This window comes from Syngnathus floridae, chromosome 9 (genome assembly GCF_059516105.1).
Source record: "Syngnathus floridae isolate MCC-2025c chromosome 9, RoL_Sflo_1.0, whole genome shotgun sequence".
Lineage (NCBI taxonomy): Eukaryota > Metazoa > Chordata > Actinopteri > Syngnathiformes > Syngnathidae > Syngnathus > Syngnathus floridae.
Genome location: NC_142421.1, coordinates 8,883,186 through 8,902,469, shown reverse-complemented (window position 1 = coordinate 8,902,469; position 19,284 = coordinate 8,883,186). Strand labels below are relative to the sequence as shown.

Here is a 19,284-nt window from a genome sequence, read left to right as displayed (position 1 = left end):
ATGATACTTATGATGATAGAGCTTTTTAGGTGGTGTATTGCTGTGGTATAAAAGGAAATTTAAAAAAAATATTGATTTCAATTGCCCAAAACGACAGAGGTGACGTTGGAATTACAAAACCAGACAAACGTTTCTTTACAGTACATTTTGAATTAACACAGTTAAAATGGAGAAAGAAAATAAAGAAAGCCCATTTAATCCCACAAAGCGCAATCGAAATGCTGCGACATTAGAGTTGAGAATACGCGTTGCTTTTCAAAAAATATTTCAAGTCAGCTCAAGGATGAACGCCTAAAAATACAAATCTGCCTGGTGAAATCTTGGGAAATGTAGTCTTTATGATGGTAACCGGATATGACGACAGAAATGCGTCGGTCGGCTGGGTGTCGTCTGCCCTTGTGCTGCACCGTAGTTGGATGAATCAGTCGACGTTGAACAGTCTTTGGGAAAGAACTGAGCCTTTGTAATAGAACGCTAACTTTAGCTAGGCTGCTAGCTGCTTGTCATATTTAACGATTCCGTTTTCCGAAGAGAATTATTCGAGTGCCAACGCTTTATTCCCCGGCCTTAACATATTAAGATCGGTTCATGCTAGCGTTTCTTTGAATAGAGGCGATCTTAACTTGGGATAAATGGCTCCTGAGCCTGTCATCAACTTGTGACTCTTATTTAGTCACATCGTGGTCCAACAACTGGACAAGCTAGCGCAGAAATCGTTTTATTTATTTATTGATGTCTTATAGCTACCACAACAACTAAGTAATATCCATTTAAACTTGTCGTTTTGTATTTGATAATATGAACGAGGCACAGCTGGATGGATTGGGATTTCTTCCTCAAAAGGACATCGTATATAACAAACTTCTGCCTTATGCGGATAGGCTCGATGAAGAATCTAATGATATTTTGAGTAAAATTAAGGGGAATTTGGCCCGGGCTGTTCAGTTCAGAGAAATATGGCCCGGTGTGCTCTTTTGGACGAGGAAACTTTCCACGTGAGTATTTAAAAAAAATGATGATCTCTGATTATCTTTTTCCCCAATAGTGAGACCAAGATGTGAGCTAGAAACAGTTGCTAACCTTGTCCCCCCTCAATACGTCAACAAGTTCAGTTACGAAAGTTATGCTAATACCTTGAGGTTCTTAGAATACAGATTCGCCTGATATTGTGTAACAAGTATCGGGAAAGAAAAGTTTTGAAATGAGTGGATGCGTAGTTATGTGTCAATATGATCGTTTTGGTTTGTGTTTGCTCCAGCTGCATAATTTATCCGATTTTATATGAAATTATTTATTGGAGCATTGAAGAATTTCATTGATTTTAATTTTTGTGCCAAAAGTTGGAAAATTACAGAACCTACAACTCAAGAAATCGAAATATATTATTGTTTATTATCTATGTGCGTTATTAACACGACACTAATATTAATTGTGATGTCGGGTCTCCACTTTTTCAACATGTGTTATTTGTTTACTTAGTAATGAATCACATTATACTGGCATCTTTCAACATGACATTGGATTATTTAGAGTGCTGTTTCAATTGGTACTTTGTTGCTGGGCTGATTAATCCGTTTCTGTCCCCATGTTGGCACATTGCTCTAGCCCAGAGTGAGGCACTACCGGCTCAGAGAGATGGAAAGTTCACAATGGGGTTTGACCCAGATTCTGCTCGCTGTTATTAAGGCATACAAGTGGTGACACAACCATTTCAAAACAGTCAATTTCACAGCTCCGCAGGCATTTTATGGGACTCAAAGTCACATTTATGAAACAAGCGATTCAAAAAAATAGATGAATGGGCTATCTGTGCAATGTGTCATGACTTGTTTTTGTTACACTGAAAATCATAATAATATAATGTTTGTTATCCAATGTAGGTATTTACGACTATATGGCCGGAAGTTCAGCAAAGAAGACCACGTGCTATTTATTAAATTGCTCTATGAGCTAGTTACCATCCCTCGCCTAGAGATCAGCATGATGCAAGGCCTGGCGCGTCTCCTCATCAACCTGCTCAAGTAAGAGTTACATGGTCTGAAGAAGCAAACCTGTTTACACATGAGCCTGACTCTGTGTCTTGTCCTTCTAAGGAAAAAGGAGCTTCTCTCAAGGGAGGACCTGGAATTGCCTTGGAGACCTCTGTATGAACTGCATTACAGGATTCTATTCTCCAAGACGGAGCATCTGGGACTCAATTGGTTTCCCAAGTAGGCTTTTGTTACTGCTTATGCTGTGACGTGAACTAAAACACATTGCCAACTGACTTCACCTTTATTTGACACATTTCAGGATCTCCATTTGCTTTTGCAGATACCACTTATGGCTATAGCTCACCTGCCAACTATTGCCTGACTGATAGTATAACCTCAAAACTTGAACACTCAATTTTTTTGGACTAAGCTATTTTCTACTGAACACTGCAGCTTGGACTGAAATGCATATGCAAAAAAAGTAAACAGTTGTCTACCGTTCACTAAACCGGTGTCAATAGATTCACTGATGCTGGTTTGACCTCTCATGTTTTTGTCATACTTAGGCTGGTTAGTTTGAGCAAATACTTTGGGCGCTTCCAAATTGAATGACCTTTGTTTGGGGTGTTCATGTTTGGAGGTAGTGACGCCATTGTACTGTATGTGCTTTCTCTCTGTACGTCTGCCTACATTCCCCAAAACTGTCTTGCTATGTAGCCTTTTCCAAGTCACACCATACTGCTATGCACAATTCTTATTTCTAAACTCACTTGTGTTCTGATCCAGCTTGATTTGTAAAAGTTGGCATGCGCAAAAACGAGCACAAACTTGATTGGGTCTGGAAAATTATCAGTATTGTTGCGTGCTCAGGACAGTTATGTGCAAATAGATTAAGTGAATTGAGAGGGGGGCCACTGGGGAGAATTTGTAAACTTTTTGGGATTGCCAGAAACAAACAATGTTTCAACATCATCTACTGAGCGATGCAATTTTATAGCTTCTGATCGATCTAAGCTTTCGACTAAATTTAAGGGCTGACTTGGAGCCAATCACAAGTAGTCATCATGCCATATTGCCAGTGATAAGAAGTAATTTAAACTGTACATTTTTTACTGTCATGTCATTTCACCATACTGTTTCAATTGGGGCTGCCCTCTTCCAGAGCAGTTTGTGTTGTTGTGCTGTGACCTATCCCAAGTTTTAAATGCAGTGTTACGCAGAATGTGCAGATACGTCCAGTGCACATGCATTTGGGGCAAGTGAAACAAACAAAATGTGGCTTTTTTGGGGTAGTTAGCTTCCCTCAAAGGACGTATTGTCAAACTTATTTCACTCATACAGAGCTCTTCCAAAAGTTCCACGATGAAAACCATTAAAGTTACCCTAAGTGCAAAACCCTCTTAAATATTTAATAATCCAGATGCATGAGTGAGCACACACCTCAGTGCCCACTTTTTGGAATCTTCATAAAAGATCCCAATTGTTCAAGGCCATGCACAGTAATTCGACCAACAGCATGTGCAATCTGTTGAAATCAAACCAGACGTTTAAGTCATTATATTACATTATATTTGATTGCTTTTACAATGACATGCACATCTCACGCAACGTTTGGGAGGCATTACAATGTCTCTCATCCATTGTGTTCTTAACGCAAGGTGCTCTTGTATAGTGCTGAGGGAACGTTGTGTGTTTCTGACGCTTTGCAAGCATATCTGTTATCACCGCCGATGTGAACTAGCTGCTTTGGCTGACAAGCCAGCTCACCTTTTTCAAACTGACACGCATTCAAAATGCACGAATATACGAGTCATATACAGTATTCATATTCTGCGTGATTGACTCTTTGCCTGGTGCTGAGTGTGTTCTTTGTCCCCTTTTCACATTCAGTTCTCCAAGGCCCCGTTCATCCGCTAAACTCATTATGATAAAATTGGTTCAGAGGTGGTAAGGACAACATCGTTCCTCTTTTGTGTTTTACTTTTGAATTCAACCCCCCACCCCCACATTGCATGTGTCAACTGGACAGACCATGTGTAACTTGGTATCAGAAGATAAATCAATGTTAACATTTCAATCATACGCATTCGAATACTGTCACACCGCAGCTAACATGGTTTCCCCTTCCACCATTCTCATTGAGATCATTCTTAAAATTCCTCTTCCTTCCAAAACCTGTAATGACGGCTTATCCTACTGGCATATGGACAGCATTGTCATACTAGTAAAAGGCAACACTGCTCAGTAGTTCAACTGGAATTAGAGAAACTTGAACTCCTGTCGCGTTTCTTCCCGACCTGGAATGCGTCCGGGGAAACGTGAAGGTTCATTCCTAACCTATTAGGGAATCGGGTTCTCCTTCCTCTAGGGCCACTAAATATTCCCCTTATTACTGGCTCATGATTGGCTGATTTAAGACACATATCTATTTATTTTGTTAGCTTAAAGTGCTATACATTTAGGGAAGACTACTACCGTACAAGTGTGAAAGCTCTAAAAAAATCATTGAGCGATCGAAATTGAGATGTGTTGTGCAGTTGGTGATTGGGTTTGGCAGGCCATTTCCAACAAGGCATGGCTTCAGCGCGCATGTGAGCACAGTTGTAGGATTGTGGGCGAGGCCACTCCAAAGCTCTGGTTATATTGGTCTAGAGCTTACAACACTCTTATATGACTCAGTATTCTTGTTTTTACATTGAATGCCAACGTTATCATGCCAGGAATGTGTAAAGTTATTCATACAAATACTAATGCAAATACAGTACCACATCTTATAAACAAGTGATATGATTTGTGTGTGTGGTTATTATTATTATTATTTTTTTAGATGATTACAGCCACAATAGCATTCTCATAGTGTTAATAAATATTCAAACCTATGCAAGGCTTCTGTATGCATGGGGTCCGATTCAAACGGCATTGCTGTGAAGGAATTCTTTTTACATATATCATTCTGCAACTTAGACATAATCATGATACCATTTTTTGTGTTTTTATTTGTTACAGCTCCGTAGAAGGTGTGCTGAAGACACTAGTGAGAAACTGCAGGCCGTAAGTATACCTTGATATCCCCATGCAGTCAATATATTAAAAAAAAAGACGATGCAGCAATGGTAAAATCCAAAGGTTTCTAAATCCAAACAATTTTAGATAACTGTTTTTATGAATGTGGCATTTGTATCTTGATAGGAGGCCTTTTTGTAATTTACAGATGTCATATGCTTACACTACTACAGTTTCAAAATGTGAAAGAAAGGTAATGAACATAAATCATTAAATCACTTTAGGGATTTTAATGAAATGGAAACTGCTAGAAAGGGTCTTGAAGCTGATAGAACAATTGTGCTAGCTGGATCAACAGTGGTGAAAAGGCTTCCTTAATGCCCTGGCATATTGCAAAAGACAAGCAGTATGATCCCGGTGTCCATAAATAAGTTGCTCCTTGACTTTGTGCACCACAGTTATATGTGCACCCAACTTAGGCAAGCAGTAGGATGTCCCTCACTTCGCACTTAGTCAGATAATCCTATTATCTCATCTAATTCCATCTTGTGTGAGAGTTGCCTGTCACTGGGACGTGAGTGTAATTTGTGGTCAGATGGTACAGCAGTAGGAGGCAGGGCCAAGTGGCCTTTGGCGGCACGTAGCTGTGTTTGCCGTTCCCCAAAGGAGGCTAGTGGCCTGACATAACCTGCCGAGTTTACACGCGTTTAATGAACCATAGCAAAACCCCCGGTGGGATTATGGGTCCATTAGAACCACTGGATTGATGCTAACAGCCAGAATGTGCCAGGTGTGTGATTTATCATCTCCTCACTCATAGATTTTAGTGCTGCAGGTTCTGGGGTCAGTTATTGCAATCGTTTGCCAATACAGTACGTGTTCCAAACATGCTGGTTTGTAAAAAAAAAAAAAATATTTAATCTCCAATTATGTTTCTCTAATACAGTGGTATGTAAGAGAATGTTTTTTTCCTCCAGATGAGGCTAAAATGCTTTTTTTTTTTTTTTTTATTATACAAAATGACATCTATATGTGACTCTCTGTTCTTTTATACAGTTATTTCCCAGAGTCAGCAACCCAGGAGATGCTGGATGAGTGGAGACCACTATTTTGTCCGTTTGATGTCACCATGCAGAGAGCAGTCTGCTACTTTGAACTCTTTCTACCCACAACTCTACCACCGGAGCTGCATCATAAGGGTTTTAAGTAAGTGTGCCTTAAATTGACACACATAACTTGCTTTCTCCATTGAGTTTGTAAGGTCAGTGAGTTTCCACCAGGCTCAGTGTTTTTTTTTTTTAGCACATAAAAACCAATTTGCGTCACAACTGACCGCTTTTATTCATGTGGGAACATTTGATATGCAGAGTAGTGTTGCCCGATGAGGCGTTTGTTTGAGAAAAAAAAAAAAGCAAACCTGCTGCAATCAGACATACTAACTGTATATTTTGTAAACTGCAAATGTTCAGTAATATCAATCTTACCTTCCCAATACTATAATTGCCAAGTATTCAAATGTTTTTCACCACATTCATTTTTTGTATGTACCAAATTGATTTTCTTACAGGTTGTGGTTTGAAGAGTTGATCAACTTGTGGGTATCGGTTCAGAATCTTCCAAGTTGGGAATTGGTGAGCACTGTAGATGTTTGTTTTTATGGCCCGTAACAACAATGTCTGATTTTGTCTTGCTTTTGTGTAAATGCACTCTTTTTGTAGAATCTGGTGAATCTCTTTGCTCGTTTGGCCAAAGACAACATCGGATACATTGACTGGGATCCTTATATTCCGAAGGTACGTGTTTTGCATGTTTAGGGGTTTATGAATGTGTTCTCTCGTGCATCATGACGACTGTGTTTGTGACTCAAGGTGTGTGTTTCACACCCACCGCTGCTTGTGGGAAACAAACTATCAAGTTTCTTTGTTGGTCCAGTTTGTCATAGATTTCAAGTAACGAGTTATGTTCCAAGTGATTGACTCTTCTCTGAAAAACACAAAAAATAAGCAAAGTTTACTTTCACTAAATCACAAGCAAATCGTTTTGTATGTATATAGTTGTTAATAAGTCAGCTTTACTCTTTCCACTTTTTAGATATTCACAAGAGTCCTGAGGAGCTTCAATCTTCCCGTGGGGACCAGCCAGATGATGTTCCCGCGATATTTGACCAATGCCTATGATATCGGCCATGTGGCGGTATGGATAGCATGTCTCCTGGTTAGTCCTTACTCCATTGATAGTGGTAACCTCAATCAAAATATCCAGAAGAAAAGACTGTGTCATCACTTACTGTCAATTTCAGGGTGGACCAAGTAAACAAGCTCAAGCCCAACTCACTGGCCTTTTCAACAGCATCACATCTTTCTTTCACCCATCAAATCATGGCCGCTGGTTGGTGAGTGCCTTTTTTTCATTTTTACTCATCCTTAAAGACTTTTTCAAAATATATGCGCGCTATTATTCCACATCATCTGGAAAGTCAGTAAATTATAGTTTTGTTTCAGAGACACTGTGCACTCGAGGTGTGTATCACCAACTTCCAGTCTTTGATGGACATGTTGATATTTTTGGCTATCATTCTTTCCAACTTGTGTCAGCAATATGAACTGCGTCAGACTGAAGGGCTAACACACTCGTCATTGCCTCTTTGAATCCCATTGGCTGTCTAGCATTGCGTGTCTAGTGCAGAAATAACAAGAAAACATGTGAGTGAGATTGCTGCAATAATATTAAATGTCCGCATGAGCAGGCGCACATACCATTCTGTTTGAGGAAGCCCCTCTTGCCGTCATGACACGTCACAAGCGGCGACGTGCTACTTTTATTTTTAGAGAAGGGGTGAGTTGTGTGGCACAGTGGGCCAGTGTGGAAGGATGTCGCAATAAGGTTCTTAGGTTCAAACTTGGCCCTTGGCTTTCACATGCACAATTATACTGATTGTTTTTTCATTTCAATGTTTTTATGTAATTTCAGCAATTTTTTCTTTTGTCGTCACTCCAAATTTTATGTGATATTAGAAATATGACAGAAAGTCTTCTGATATGAACTTTTATCACCTACTCATGCAGTAGTCGTACACATTTATGTACTGAATGAGAAGTGATCAAAGTGACCTCACATTTACAATTAGGTTCAACCTCCAGATAACCTGTACCATGTGTCTGTGTTCAGATGAAGCTCATGAAGTTGCTGCAGCGTCTTCCTGCCATTGTTGTTAGCCGGCTGCATGCAGAGCGCTACAGAAAGCCGTCGTGGCTAACACCCGTCCCTGACACGCACAAGCTCACTGAGGACGATATCACGCATTTTGTGGAGAGTATGATGCAGCCAGTTCTGCTGGCCATGTTCAGCAAAACAGGCAGTCTTGATGCCGCTCGGGCTCTGCAGAACCTCGCTCTGATGAGGCCTGAGTTGGTCATTCCTCCCGTTCTTGAGAGGTGAGTTTACAAATATTTTTTTCCAACTAAATGGGTGCATTTTCTAGCGTCTGTCAGATTGCTGCCAGTTTTCCACATTGATCCAGAAACAGGCACACTCTTTGGAATTAACATAAAAGGCTAATTGTTGTCTTTTCTGTAGAACATACCCCGCACTGGAAACTCTAACAGAGCCTCACCAGCTGACAGCCACCCTAAGTTGCATGATCGGTGTAGCACGGAGTTTAGTGTCTGGTGGGAAGTACCTTCCTGAGGGGCCTACTCACATGTTGCCCCTACTCATGAGGTCCTTGCCTGGAGTTGATCCAAATGACTTCAGCAAGTGCATGGTGGGATTCTTTCCTTCGCATTTTTTAATCATTTCTGATATTGTTATAAATGAATAAATGTTGACATATCGTTCCTTCATACATGATATTGTTATAAATGAATAAATGTTCATATATTGCTCCTTCATACAGATCACCTTCCAGTTTATTGCAACATTTGTGACTCTTGTGCCTTTGGTGGACTGTTCGTCTGCTCTACATGAAAGAACAGACCTGACAGAGGTGAATTACTGCTCACTCCGTTTTGTCAGTTTGAGTAATAGAGCATAAGTACTCGTATTGATTTGTTTTGAACTTTGCCTAACTAAGGTGGAAAGGGAAATGTGCTCAGCTTCTGCCGAATTTGAAGACTTTGTTCTTCAATTTATGGACAGGTACGCTAAAGAATGATGTTGAATGAATGTTTGAATTGTGATAGTGGCTAATAATGTTTGCTGACTAACATTGCTACATAAATATAAATATTGATCTAACATCAATTTATTTGTAAACCAATGTGCATTTTGCCTGATTACATTTTGGATTGAAGGAAGATCTTCTCTGTTGCTTTTTAGTTTGAAGTTACATGACTGCAAATGGAGTAAAGTGCAATATTTACATGTACACTATTTTGCTTCTCCGAGCAAGCTGCTTTGTTCCACCATTCTAAAAAGGTATTTGCATATTTGATCATATCTGCAGGTGCTTTGCTTTGATTGACAGCAGCACACTAGAACAAACGCGTGAGGAAACAGAAACTGAGAAAATGACCCACTTGGAGAGTTTGGTAGAGCTGGGCTTGTCTTCTACTTTCAGCACTATCCTCACTCAGTGCTCTCTGGACATCTTCATGGTACAAACAGGAGAAAATTTAGATGTCTGGAAACAAAGCTGTCACTCAATTACGATCATGTCTGCTATTGTACAGGTGGCTCTGGAAAAGGTTTTCAACTTTGCAACTACCAACATTTTTGAGACTCGTGTAGCTGGAAGGATGGTGGCGGACATGTGCCGGGCTGCTGCCAAGGTAACGCACAAATAATTAACAATAACAGTATGGTTTTCATAATCCTGTTAGCTTTATTATGACTGATATCCCCCCAAATAATCTATTAATTGATTGATCTCCCAATGCATGAGTTAAGTAGTTATGTTGTAGCTTGCTGCTGAATCCACACTTTTTTTTTTCTTTCAGTGTCACCCTGCAGAGTCTCTTAAAATGTTTGTGCCTCACTGCTGTAGTCAAATACAACAAATTGCTGCCAGTAAGTGCACCGCTGGCCCAATGAAGGAGTTCCTCGCAAGGTTTTATACTTGACTGATGTACACTTTGATTTCATTAAAACAGATGAGGAAGTGTTACATGAAGAGGAACTTGACAAGGAGTTTTTATGGAATCTTCAGCTTCTGTCTGAGGTGAACTAAGCTCCTTTTTTTTTTGCCGCCCTTCGCCATCATTGGCTCTTTTCTCCTTGTGCCCTCGACAGGTTACTCGAGTAGATGGTCAGAAGCTCCTGGCCTATTCCTCTGACTTGGTCCAGATTTTGCAGTTGACACTTCACCTCAAGTGTAAGCAGGGATACGTCCTAGCGTGCAACTTGCTGCATCACATCCTTCGCTCCACGGCCCTCATCTATCCGACGGAGTACTGCAGTGTGCCAAGTGGCTTCTGCCAACCAATCAAAGACTACCTACCCATCAAGGTGGTGACTCGTTGCTTAAAGCAGTTAAAGTTTTATATATATTTACGTACGCACGCACGCACGCACACAGACACGTGCGTGGAGATAGGCAATAGACAGAGCTATACATATGTATATATAGAGAAGCAAAAATGGTTTTCTGCAGTTTGAGCCCAATTGGATTTGTTGTGTTCCCCTCACCATGTAAAAGGCTCTGCTTTGATTCTTGTTGGACGGGTATTCAGTAGAAAGACGAAAGTCTCTCTTGCGGTTTTGACTCTTGTTGCCAGGGGCACTGCAGGTCTGAATGAGTGTTTTATGGCTGAGTCAGTCTTAAGTAAATCCAGTTTCTTTGAAATGCACTGCCCCACTCTTGTGTAAAGATAGCCTTATAAAATGCTAAATATGGGTATACCTGAAACATTGACTATGTTGACACATTGTTTTCTCCCAGTTTATTTGATTTGATCTTGTTGTTCACTATGACACATAAACTGTAATCAAAGGTGATGAAAATGTATCTTTTGTTGAAAACTTTTTGGAAACTTCTGTTGTTTTAAATTGGCCCATGCAGGATTGGGGTCGTCCAGGTGACTTGTGGAACTTGAACATCCGGTGGCATGTGCCCAATGCTGAAGAGACCACCTTTACCTTTTATTTACTGGACCTGATCCTTAAGCCAGAACTGAAGAGGCTTCAAAGTTTTGCAGAGGGACAGCAAGAAATGAGCAGGTAATGCCAGGTATACTGTGGAACAATTTTGGAATCAAAGTGCAACAGTGAAGTTAAGATTTCCTTCTTTCTTTTTGTTCTCTTCTCTGTACAGGGATGATGTCCTACAGAGTCTCACTATTCTTCAGCACTGCCTCTTGGGGGCTGGTGGTCTTATGCCTCCTTTGAAGGGAGAACCTATACCTGAATTGTGAGGAGTTTTTTTGTTGTTGTTGGAAAACATTTGGCATTGGTGTTTATTATGAAGTCATGATCTTGATGATTGCATTACATTTTCTTTGGGGGTTTCATCTTGTTGTAATTGTAGTTTTGTCATTGTTTTGCTTTCAGCTCATTTTGATACTTAAATGCTTCATAACCATGCTTTTTGAAACAGGGTCCATAGTATGGTGAATCTAGATGAAACCACTCTGTATACTGGAACGAAGTATGGTATGTGCAAAACTTTTATTTCAGATAGTATATCTTAAATGAGAAATAGTTTCAGATAAAAGTCAGTATCTCCTACAATGTAATTTCATTTGATTTTGTTTTGCAGATGAGTCCAAAGAGAACTACAGAGTATCAATTTGTGATGTGATGAGACAGTTGCTTCGTAAGTATTAAGCCCACACTATGTCACTATTTCTTAGTCTTATTTGTTAACGTTGTTTTAACTCCCCCCCCCCCAGATTATATACTGGAACACTCTGAGGATGACACAAAGTCACTCTTCTCCATCATAAAGGTACATAGACCAGCAATCATGTTGTTTAAACATTGCAAACATTTTGACAAATATTTGGGTGTCATAATTGGGCTCAACTTGTTGCACATCACCTGATTCCAAATCAAATAAGTGTAAATAATGTGATTTGTAGATAAAAAGGAGAGTATTAGGAATCATATGCAAGCATTTTGAATGAATTTGTCACATTTAAGTAACATTTTATCCAACACAAGATCGTTGTTGTCTCGATTCTTTCAGATTATCAGTGATTTGCTGCACTTTAAAGGTTCCCACAAGCATGAGTTTGACTCTCGCTGGAAGAGCTTCAACCTTGTGAAAAAATCAATGGAAAACAGGGTGAGACGCTTAAATTGTAATGACATCTGATTTGTACGGTTTAAATCCATGAAAATAAGGAACTCACTGTAAAACAATTTAAACTTTGTATTTTTTTTGCAGCTTAATGGCAGAAAACAGCATATTAGAGCTCTGCTCATAGACAGAGTCATGCTCCAGCATGAGGTAAGTTGGTCACATTTGCAAGTCATGTCATCGTGGTGGTGCATTTTATAACTTTGTGGATTATCAGATGCGCAAGCTGACGGTTGAAGGGTGCCAGTACAGGAGCATTCACCAAGAGTTAATGAGGGACCTCTTGCGGCTGTCCACAAGCACCTACAGCCAAGTGAGCACACTGCAAAGTCATTGTTTTATTTTCATTTGTCTGATTCACCATACTCTTGTCTAATGTTTTATATTATACTTTAGATCTGAAATATTTTGTTTACTTTGCAGGTACGTAGTAAAGCCCAAAGTGCATTGTTCACTGCACTTGGCACATACAATTTCTGCTGTAGAGATGTGATCCCCCATGTCCTTGAGTTTCTCAACCCCGACAACAGTAGCGTCACACAGCAGCAATTCAAAGTATGACATTCCTAAACTATTATGTTTCCCTATCATGTCTATTTTTGATTTGTATCAGAGTAGGTGTTAGATGCTGCCACATAATTGCCACTGCCTTTCCAGGGTGCCTTGTATTGTCTCCTCGGAAATCACAGTGGCGTGTGCCTGGCCAATTTGCATGACTGGGAGTGCATTGCCCTGACATGGCCTGCTATTGTTCGATCTGGCCTCAGTTCGGCCATGTCTTTGGAGAAGCCCTCCATAGTGCGGCTTTTTGACGACCTTGCTGACAAAATCCACAGACAGTATGAGACCATCGGCATCGACTTCTCTGTAAGAGTTACTCAATAAAAATCTGAATATATGTTTGATTTTGGTGTACAGAACAGAACCCGGCAAATAAAATTGAAGATATTTACTTTGACTATTGTTCCCTTTCATCATTCAGATTCCTGAAGAGATCTGTGGTGTGGCTAAACAACTTATGGTCACTGGAAATCCCCTTCCTAAAGAGCCTGTTCCTTCAGAAGAAGAAACATTAAGAGGTGTTAGGAAACAGGAAGACAAGAATTTGGAGTCTGGCGAGTAAGTTGCTTCTAATGATATATCTGCTATTTCTTTTGTATTATATTTTTGGGTGGTAGTATTAATTTGATCTATTTCTACTTGTTTTAGGAAGTACCAGCAACTCATTGGTGATTTATTGAGTTGCCTTGACAACAGAAACTTGTAGGTTACTTTGATATTCCCCACATTCCAGTTCAGTGTTCAATCTTTATTTAATTTTTGAACGTTACAGGCCTTGGAAATTTGAACATATCGCTATTGGCTTCTTGTCATTGCTCTTGAGAGATGACCACCAACTCCCGCCAGCAGCTGTTTTGTTCTTCGTCAAAACCCTCAACCACGACTCCCTCTACGTCCGCAAGGTAAGTGGGCCTTGTTCACGTCTCACGACCGCGCACGAATTATGGCCAGGCATTAATGAATGCATCTCTTTATTTCCTCCAATAGGTGGCGATATCAGCCGTGGCAGGCATCATGAAACAAATAAAACGGCCTCATAAAAAAGTCCCAGTCAGCCCATCTGAGCTTTGTAAGCAGCACTAAGTTTTGCCCATTCATATTGTTTGATTTTCCTAACTTATTTTTTTAAATCAAACACATTGGAAAATATTTTTTGGTGTTTGTAAAAGGCACACTAGATGAGATGAGTGGTGGTATAGTGGCCGGTGACCGCCCAGACAACAAGTGGCTGCAGTATAATAGCAAGAGCCTGCCAAGGACTCAGCAGGACTGGGATCTCTGTGTCTTTGTAGAAAAGACTCATTGGGGTTACTACAGTTGGCCAAGGTTCATTTTTAAAACTTTTCCTTCATTTTGTATTCTTCGTGGGGCTGGTTATGTTGTATTTAGTTTTATTTTTGGTCACATTATTTTCTAGGAAACTGATGATGTATGCTCCTGAGAAAGAGCAGCCCAAACAGAACCGAACAAGAGAAGAAATGACAGAGGTTTGTGTAGATCAATAAATATAATTAGTATATATTTATTTTATTAACCCTATTTTATTCATCTTTATCAAATGTTTTCTATTTTTTTTTCCAGCCGGAGCAGATCATCTACGACCATTTCTCAGACCCAGTATTTATCAATCAGTTCATTGAGTTTCTCTCTCTCGAGGATCGAAAGGGCAAAGACAAATTTAGTACGCGCAGATTCTGTTTGTTCAAGGTGAGCTCAATTGTTTGGCGCTTTCAGTTTTAAGAAAGAGATGATGAAACCCACTTTGTCCTTTTTTTTTCCAGGGTTTGTTCCGCAATTTTGGTGATACCTTCCTGCCTCTGCTGCAGCCTCACATGGAGCGCTTGGTAGCAGACACCCATGAGAGTAAGCAGCGTTGTGTTGCAGAGATCATATCTGGCCTAATCAGAGGATGCAAACACTGGAGTTACTCCAAGGTGCAGTTTCACTCAGGATCCATACTTTTCTGTCTCTTGAACTTCTGCTGCACAACATTGTTTGGATTGAACTTTAATTGAAATGCTAAATTTGTAGGTTGAAAGCCTTTGGGAAGTGTTGTGTCCACTCATTCGTACAGCCTTGTCCAACATCACTGTCGAAACATATGCAGACTGGGGCACCTGCATCGCAACAGCCTGCGTAAGAAATCCTACTCTGTGTTTATTACAACTTTTTTTAAATAAATCTGTAATTCATGTCTGATCTTTCCCATCGACAGGAGAGTAGAGACCCTCGCAAACTTCACTGGCTGTTTGAGATGCTCATGGAGTCTCCAGTCAATGGGGAGGGCGGCTCATTTGTTGATGCTTGGTCAGTAAAGAGATTGCCTACTCAAAACAAAATACAGATTTTTTTTTTTAATGTAGTAATGTATTTTACCTCCACTCCAGTCGACTCTACGTACTGCAGGGAGGCCTCGCTCAGCAGGAGTGGCGTGTGCCAGAGCTCCTCCACAGATTGTTGCAGTACCTGGAGCCCAAACTGACTCAGGTTTACAAGAATGTACGGGAGCGGATTGGAAGGTGAGCATGGATAGTTTATCATACCCTCTCTGTTATTTAATTTTTCACTTTATCAACGTATCAAATTATTGGCATAACCAGTGGCTGTCATCTTTTCTTCTCTGTTTTTTAATATATATTTCATGTCATTTTTTTAACCTGAAATAGTTATTTTGAAAGTAAGAATAAATATAATATTCTTGAAAGATTAAAAAAAACAAAATAAAACAATAACTTGGATTTGACCTTCGAAATGGTGCATTAACCGTACATTTTCTCTTCACTTCCCTTCAGCGTGCTGACCTACATCTTCATGATAGATGTCAACCTGCCTTACACTCAGCCAACCACCTCACCTCGCATCTCGGACTTCACCGATAGAATTTTGTTACAGTTAAAGCCACTCACCGAGGGTGATGAGGAGATCCAGAACCATGTGGTTGAGGAGAATGAAGTGGGGGAGCAGGATGAGAGAACACAAGCGATCAAACTCCTCAAAACAGGTGTGTGAAAGATTAGTGACCCATGTAAAACAATTTACATCGCTAACCTCCTCCCCATTCACTTGTTTGTAGTGTTAAAGTGGCTAATTGCAAGTGCCGGCCGCTCCTACTCTACTGCTGTCCCGGACCATCTGCGCTTGTTGCCTCTACTCTTCAAGGTCGCTTCTTCACTTATATGCTATATCCACCTAAATGAGCTCTGACTGACCAATTCTGACATTTCTGTGTGCGGTTTCAGATTGCTCCAGTTGAGAATGATGACAGTTATGATGAGCTGAAGAGGGATGCAAAGACCTGCTTGTCTCTCATGTCCCAGGGGCTTCTTTACACAGAGCAGATCCCCATGGTGCTCAATGCCCTGCAAGAGGTAACTAGATTTTCCTAATTTATTATTTTATTTTCCTAATATGCAAAATTTGTTTGAGGAATACTAGTGGTGGTATATTCATTGTACTATAGAAATTTTCATTTTTAAGAGGACACATTTATTTGTTCGGATTATTACAATGTAGCTGTTTGGTAGAAAATTTTATGTCCAAATGTGCTCAATTCATATTTTTCTGTCGTATCTTGATTTATTTTCCTGGGGATTCACGCTATGGTGCTGGTAGTATTTTGGAAATTCATTTGATTCGTTTTTCCCACCACCAGTACAAAGCTGTGCCTGAGTGGAAACACGGCTAAAGAAAACGACCTGGATAGTGAATGAAATGAAAAGTAGACAATAGACACAGCAATAGCTATAACTGAGGAATAATAGCCAGTACCATATTTAAAAGCATGGTATTAGATAACACCTATGAATACAGCTGTCGTCATTATATATCTATGTAGTATGTGTATAATAACAACCGCTAAATTGTGCTCTTTGTTCCACTAGTGCGACAAAAGCTCAGCCTATTATTGACGTGATGACGCCGTCGTGTGTTCACAGATTGCAGGCAGCAGCTCCTGGCACGCACGCTACACAGTGCTGACGTACCTCCAGATCATGGCCTTTTACAACCTCTTCACCTTCATGAGTGACCAGAAAGCAGTGAATGACGTACGGGCACTGGTTATAAGACTGCTGGAGGATGAGCAGCTGGAGGTAAAAAAAACCCCAAAACACTCATTCACACTACTTCAAGTAAAACAAAAAATGGTTCATGCTAGTCCGCCGTCATAAGACTGTCAGTCAGGACATTACATTAAATACACGCTTGTTTGTGTTGGTGGCCTCTTGTCATCTTTCAGCTCCACAGTAGTGATTCAGCAATCACCTCCTATCTCTCCACTCGCATCCCCCCGCATCCCCCCCTCTGTTCCTCTAACTGTTGCTATGGAAACCACAGGCTGCAGTAATCTGTTGCTATGGAGATAACTTTCAGATTGAAAGAGGAAGAGAGGAATAGAGTAGAGACAAAGAGTGGGGGGGTAGCTGGAAGTCATTTTTGTTAGTCTCCTGCATTATATGATATGATGGCTTTGTAGATTAGTCTGTCCAAATTGGTGATCAATAGTAATTGCATGTTTTTTTAATTGATCTTCATCACCGATTTAAGATTTACAAATATCATGAGTCCGATATGTTTACACTTAAGCGAAAAGCAAAAAGGTTGAGCGTGTCATTGGCCACTAACTGTTATTCATTGTATTTTTCTAAGTAAGCATCCATCTTGTTTCAAATTTAATTACATGGTGTAAGTGTACCAAAATATATCTACTTCCTCTCCAGGTGAGAGAAATGGCTGCCACCACACTCAGTGGCTTCCTCCAGTGCAATTTCTTGCACATGGATGCCCCCATGCAAGCTCACTTTGAGGCCCTGTGCAAAACCTGCCTGCCTAAAAAGAGAAAGAGGGGTGTCGAATCAATAGTGGACACTATACCCTCTGGAGGTGAGTCATGAATGTTTCTTGGGAGTGCCCCTCTCCTCACCCAAAACGTAAACCATGTCGATTTGAAATACAAATAAATTTGAGTTCCGAGCTTGTTTTCGCAGACCTGGTGCGGCGCCATGCTGGTGTTCTTGGGCTGAGCGCTTGCATTCTCTCCAGCCCTTATGATGTGCCCACCTGGATGCCCCAGCTATTAATGGACCTCAGTGCCCACCTCAATGATACCCAACCCATTGAAGTATGTCCTGTATGTCAATTTATTAAATGAACTGTAATGTTGCAACCTGGATGTGTTTGCCTCCAGATGACTGTGAAGAAAACCCTGTCTAACTTTCGGAGGACGCATCATGACAACTGGCAGGAGCATAAGCAGCAATTCACAGATGACCAGTTGTTGGTGCTTACTGACCTACTGGTGTCCCCTTGCTACTATGCCTAAAAGCTGGTAAAGCATTTTTGGGAAGCCCAATCAAAGCAAGATTCTATGTATTTTCAGACACTTAGATTAATATTTGTACAGGGATTTTCGGGAGACGAGTGACAATAATTTCACCCGTTTCTTTTGTATAATTCACATTTGTGTTTTTTTTTTCTCTTTTGTTTGGATTCCCCAGCCTGCATGGAGGAGGTGGCTGCAGTCCCAAGACATCCAGAAGTGGCACACAAAACTATTTGAAATGTTGTGTAATATCTATGTAGCTCATTTACATTTCTTCTATACTTAATATTTAAGGATCAATCATGGCAGGGATGAATGACCTGCAGTGTGTAACATTTCTGTACAGTTTTTTTTGGTTTTGTTTTGTTTGTTTTAGTTGTTTGATTGCGTTTGTGCACGCTTAAAAAGGTGTGGAGTGTCGGACACATTTCTCAGGATTACATCCCAAGAATCAACTCTGAGCCAACACGATGTCCGGGCGTAGGACATGTTGTTTTATCATTTCCCTCAATTGAAGCGTGTGTTTGGAAGTGTTTGTTGTGACCTGCAGAAAGTTGTCTACGGAACTCTTTGGATTAGGCTGTCACACAAGTTTGCTAAGAAAGTTAGGCATTGTGTGTTTGTGTGTACATCATGCTTCAGCAAATATGCACAGACATATTTATTTATTTATAAGTTCTTGAAGTGCTGCATTTATTATTTTCCCTAGCAAGTGTTTCTGCAGATTAAGTAGGTAGGCTTTATTATTTTTTATTTATATAATTTTGGGGGCAAGCACTAGAGCCTATTTTCATCAACTGGTACTCTTGCAAAGAAAAGGGAGAGAGTGCACTCCCCAATGCGGTGCTTTGTTTTGTGAAGACCTGAGCGATTCCAGGTTCTCCAGTGCATCACGCCATCCACTACACCAATCCATAATTTCAATTAATCATTTCCCCTGTTCTAGAACTTGCAGAAATATTTTGCTCATCATGTTTTCATTAGACGACTTGAAGAGTCCAAACATTGAAGCATTTAGTACCTCACCTTTGTATAGTGTAGTGCCAAAATTGCAATGACCCTATTGTATGATATTATGTATGAATAAATTGTTTATAAAACGGGTTAGCACAACTGTGTCATCTGCAGAATTTGCTTCAGACTTTAAATTGGCCAGAGGTGCGAAAGTAAGTAGGTATATTTTCTATACT

The 19,284-nt window shown here is 40.2% G+C and overlaps 1 protein-coding gene across 1 annotated transcript; it reads left to right on the top strand.

The window, feature by feature from the left end:
* The first annotated feature begins 392 nt into the window (after positions 1-392).
* psme4a (proteasome activator subunit 4a) lies at positions 393-19,207 on the top strand. The gene is made up of 47 exons (XM_088384950.1): positions 393-995; positions 1,881-2,021; positions 2,094-2,210; positions 4,980-5,024; positions 6,033-6,182; positions 6,544-6,607; positions 6,695-6,769; positions 7,068-7,190; positions 7,276-7,368; positions 8,145-8,410; positions 8,553-8,739; positions 8,872-8,961; positions 9,049-9,113; positions 9,421-9,571; positions 9,647-9,745; positions 9,914-9,983; positions 10,067-10,134; positions 10,206-10,421; positions 10,975-11,132; positions 11,227-11,322; positions 11,509-11,564; positions 11,671-11,727; positions 11,804-11,859; positions 12,100-12,198; positions 12,301-12,363; positions 12,431-12,526; positions 12,637-12,768; positions 12,871-13,080; positions 13,196-13,332; positions 13,423-13,476; positions 13,547-13,676; positions 13,762-13,843; positions 13,944-14,100; positions 14,192-14,261; positions 14,356-14,481; positions 14,556-14,708; positions 14,806-14,910; positions 14,990-15,081; positions 15,162-15,293; positions 15,567-15,775; positions 15,848-15,933; positions 16,014-16,142; positions 16,710-16,865; positions 17,493-17,655; positions 17,760-17,893; positions 17,960-18,100; positions 18,270-19,207. The coding sequence occupies exons 1-46, from the start codon at positions 799-801 to the stop codon at positions 18,092-18,094; spliced, it is 5,490 nt and encodes a 1,829-aa protein (XP_088241076.1). The 5' UTR covers positions 393-798; the 3' UTR covers positions 18,095-18,100; positions 18,270-19,207.
* The last annotated feature ends 77 nt before the right edge of the window (positions 19,208-19,284 follow it).

Bases quoted from the DNA above. Each gene is read 5' to 3' on its own strand.
- psme4a (XM_088384950.1), top strand. From the start codon at position 799: ATGAACGAGGCACAGCTGGATGGATTGGGATTTCTTCCTCAAAAGGAC. The intron at 8,411-8,552 runs GTGAGTTTACAA...TCTTTTCTGTAG, and splicing joins ATTCCTCCCGTTCTTGAGAG to AACATACCCCGCACTGGAAA. The intron at 11,133-11,226 runs GTAATGCCAGGT...TTCTCTGTACAG, and splicing joins GGACAGCAAGAAATGAGCAG to GGATGATGTCCTACAGAGTC.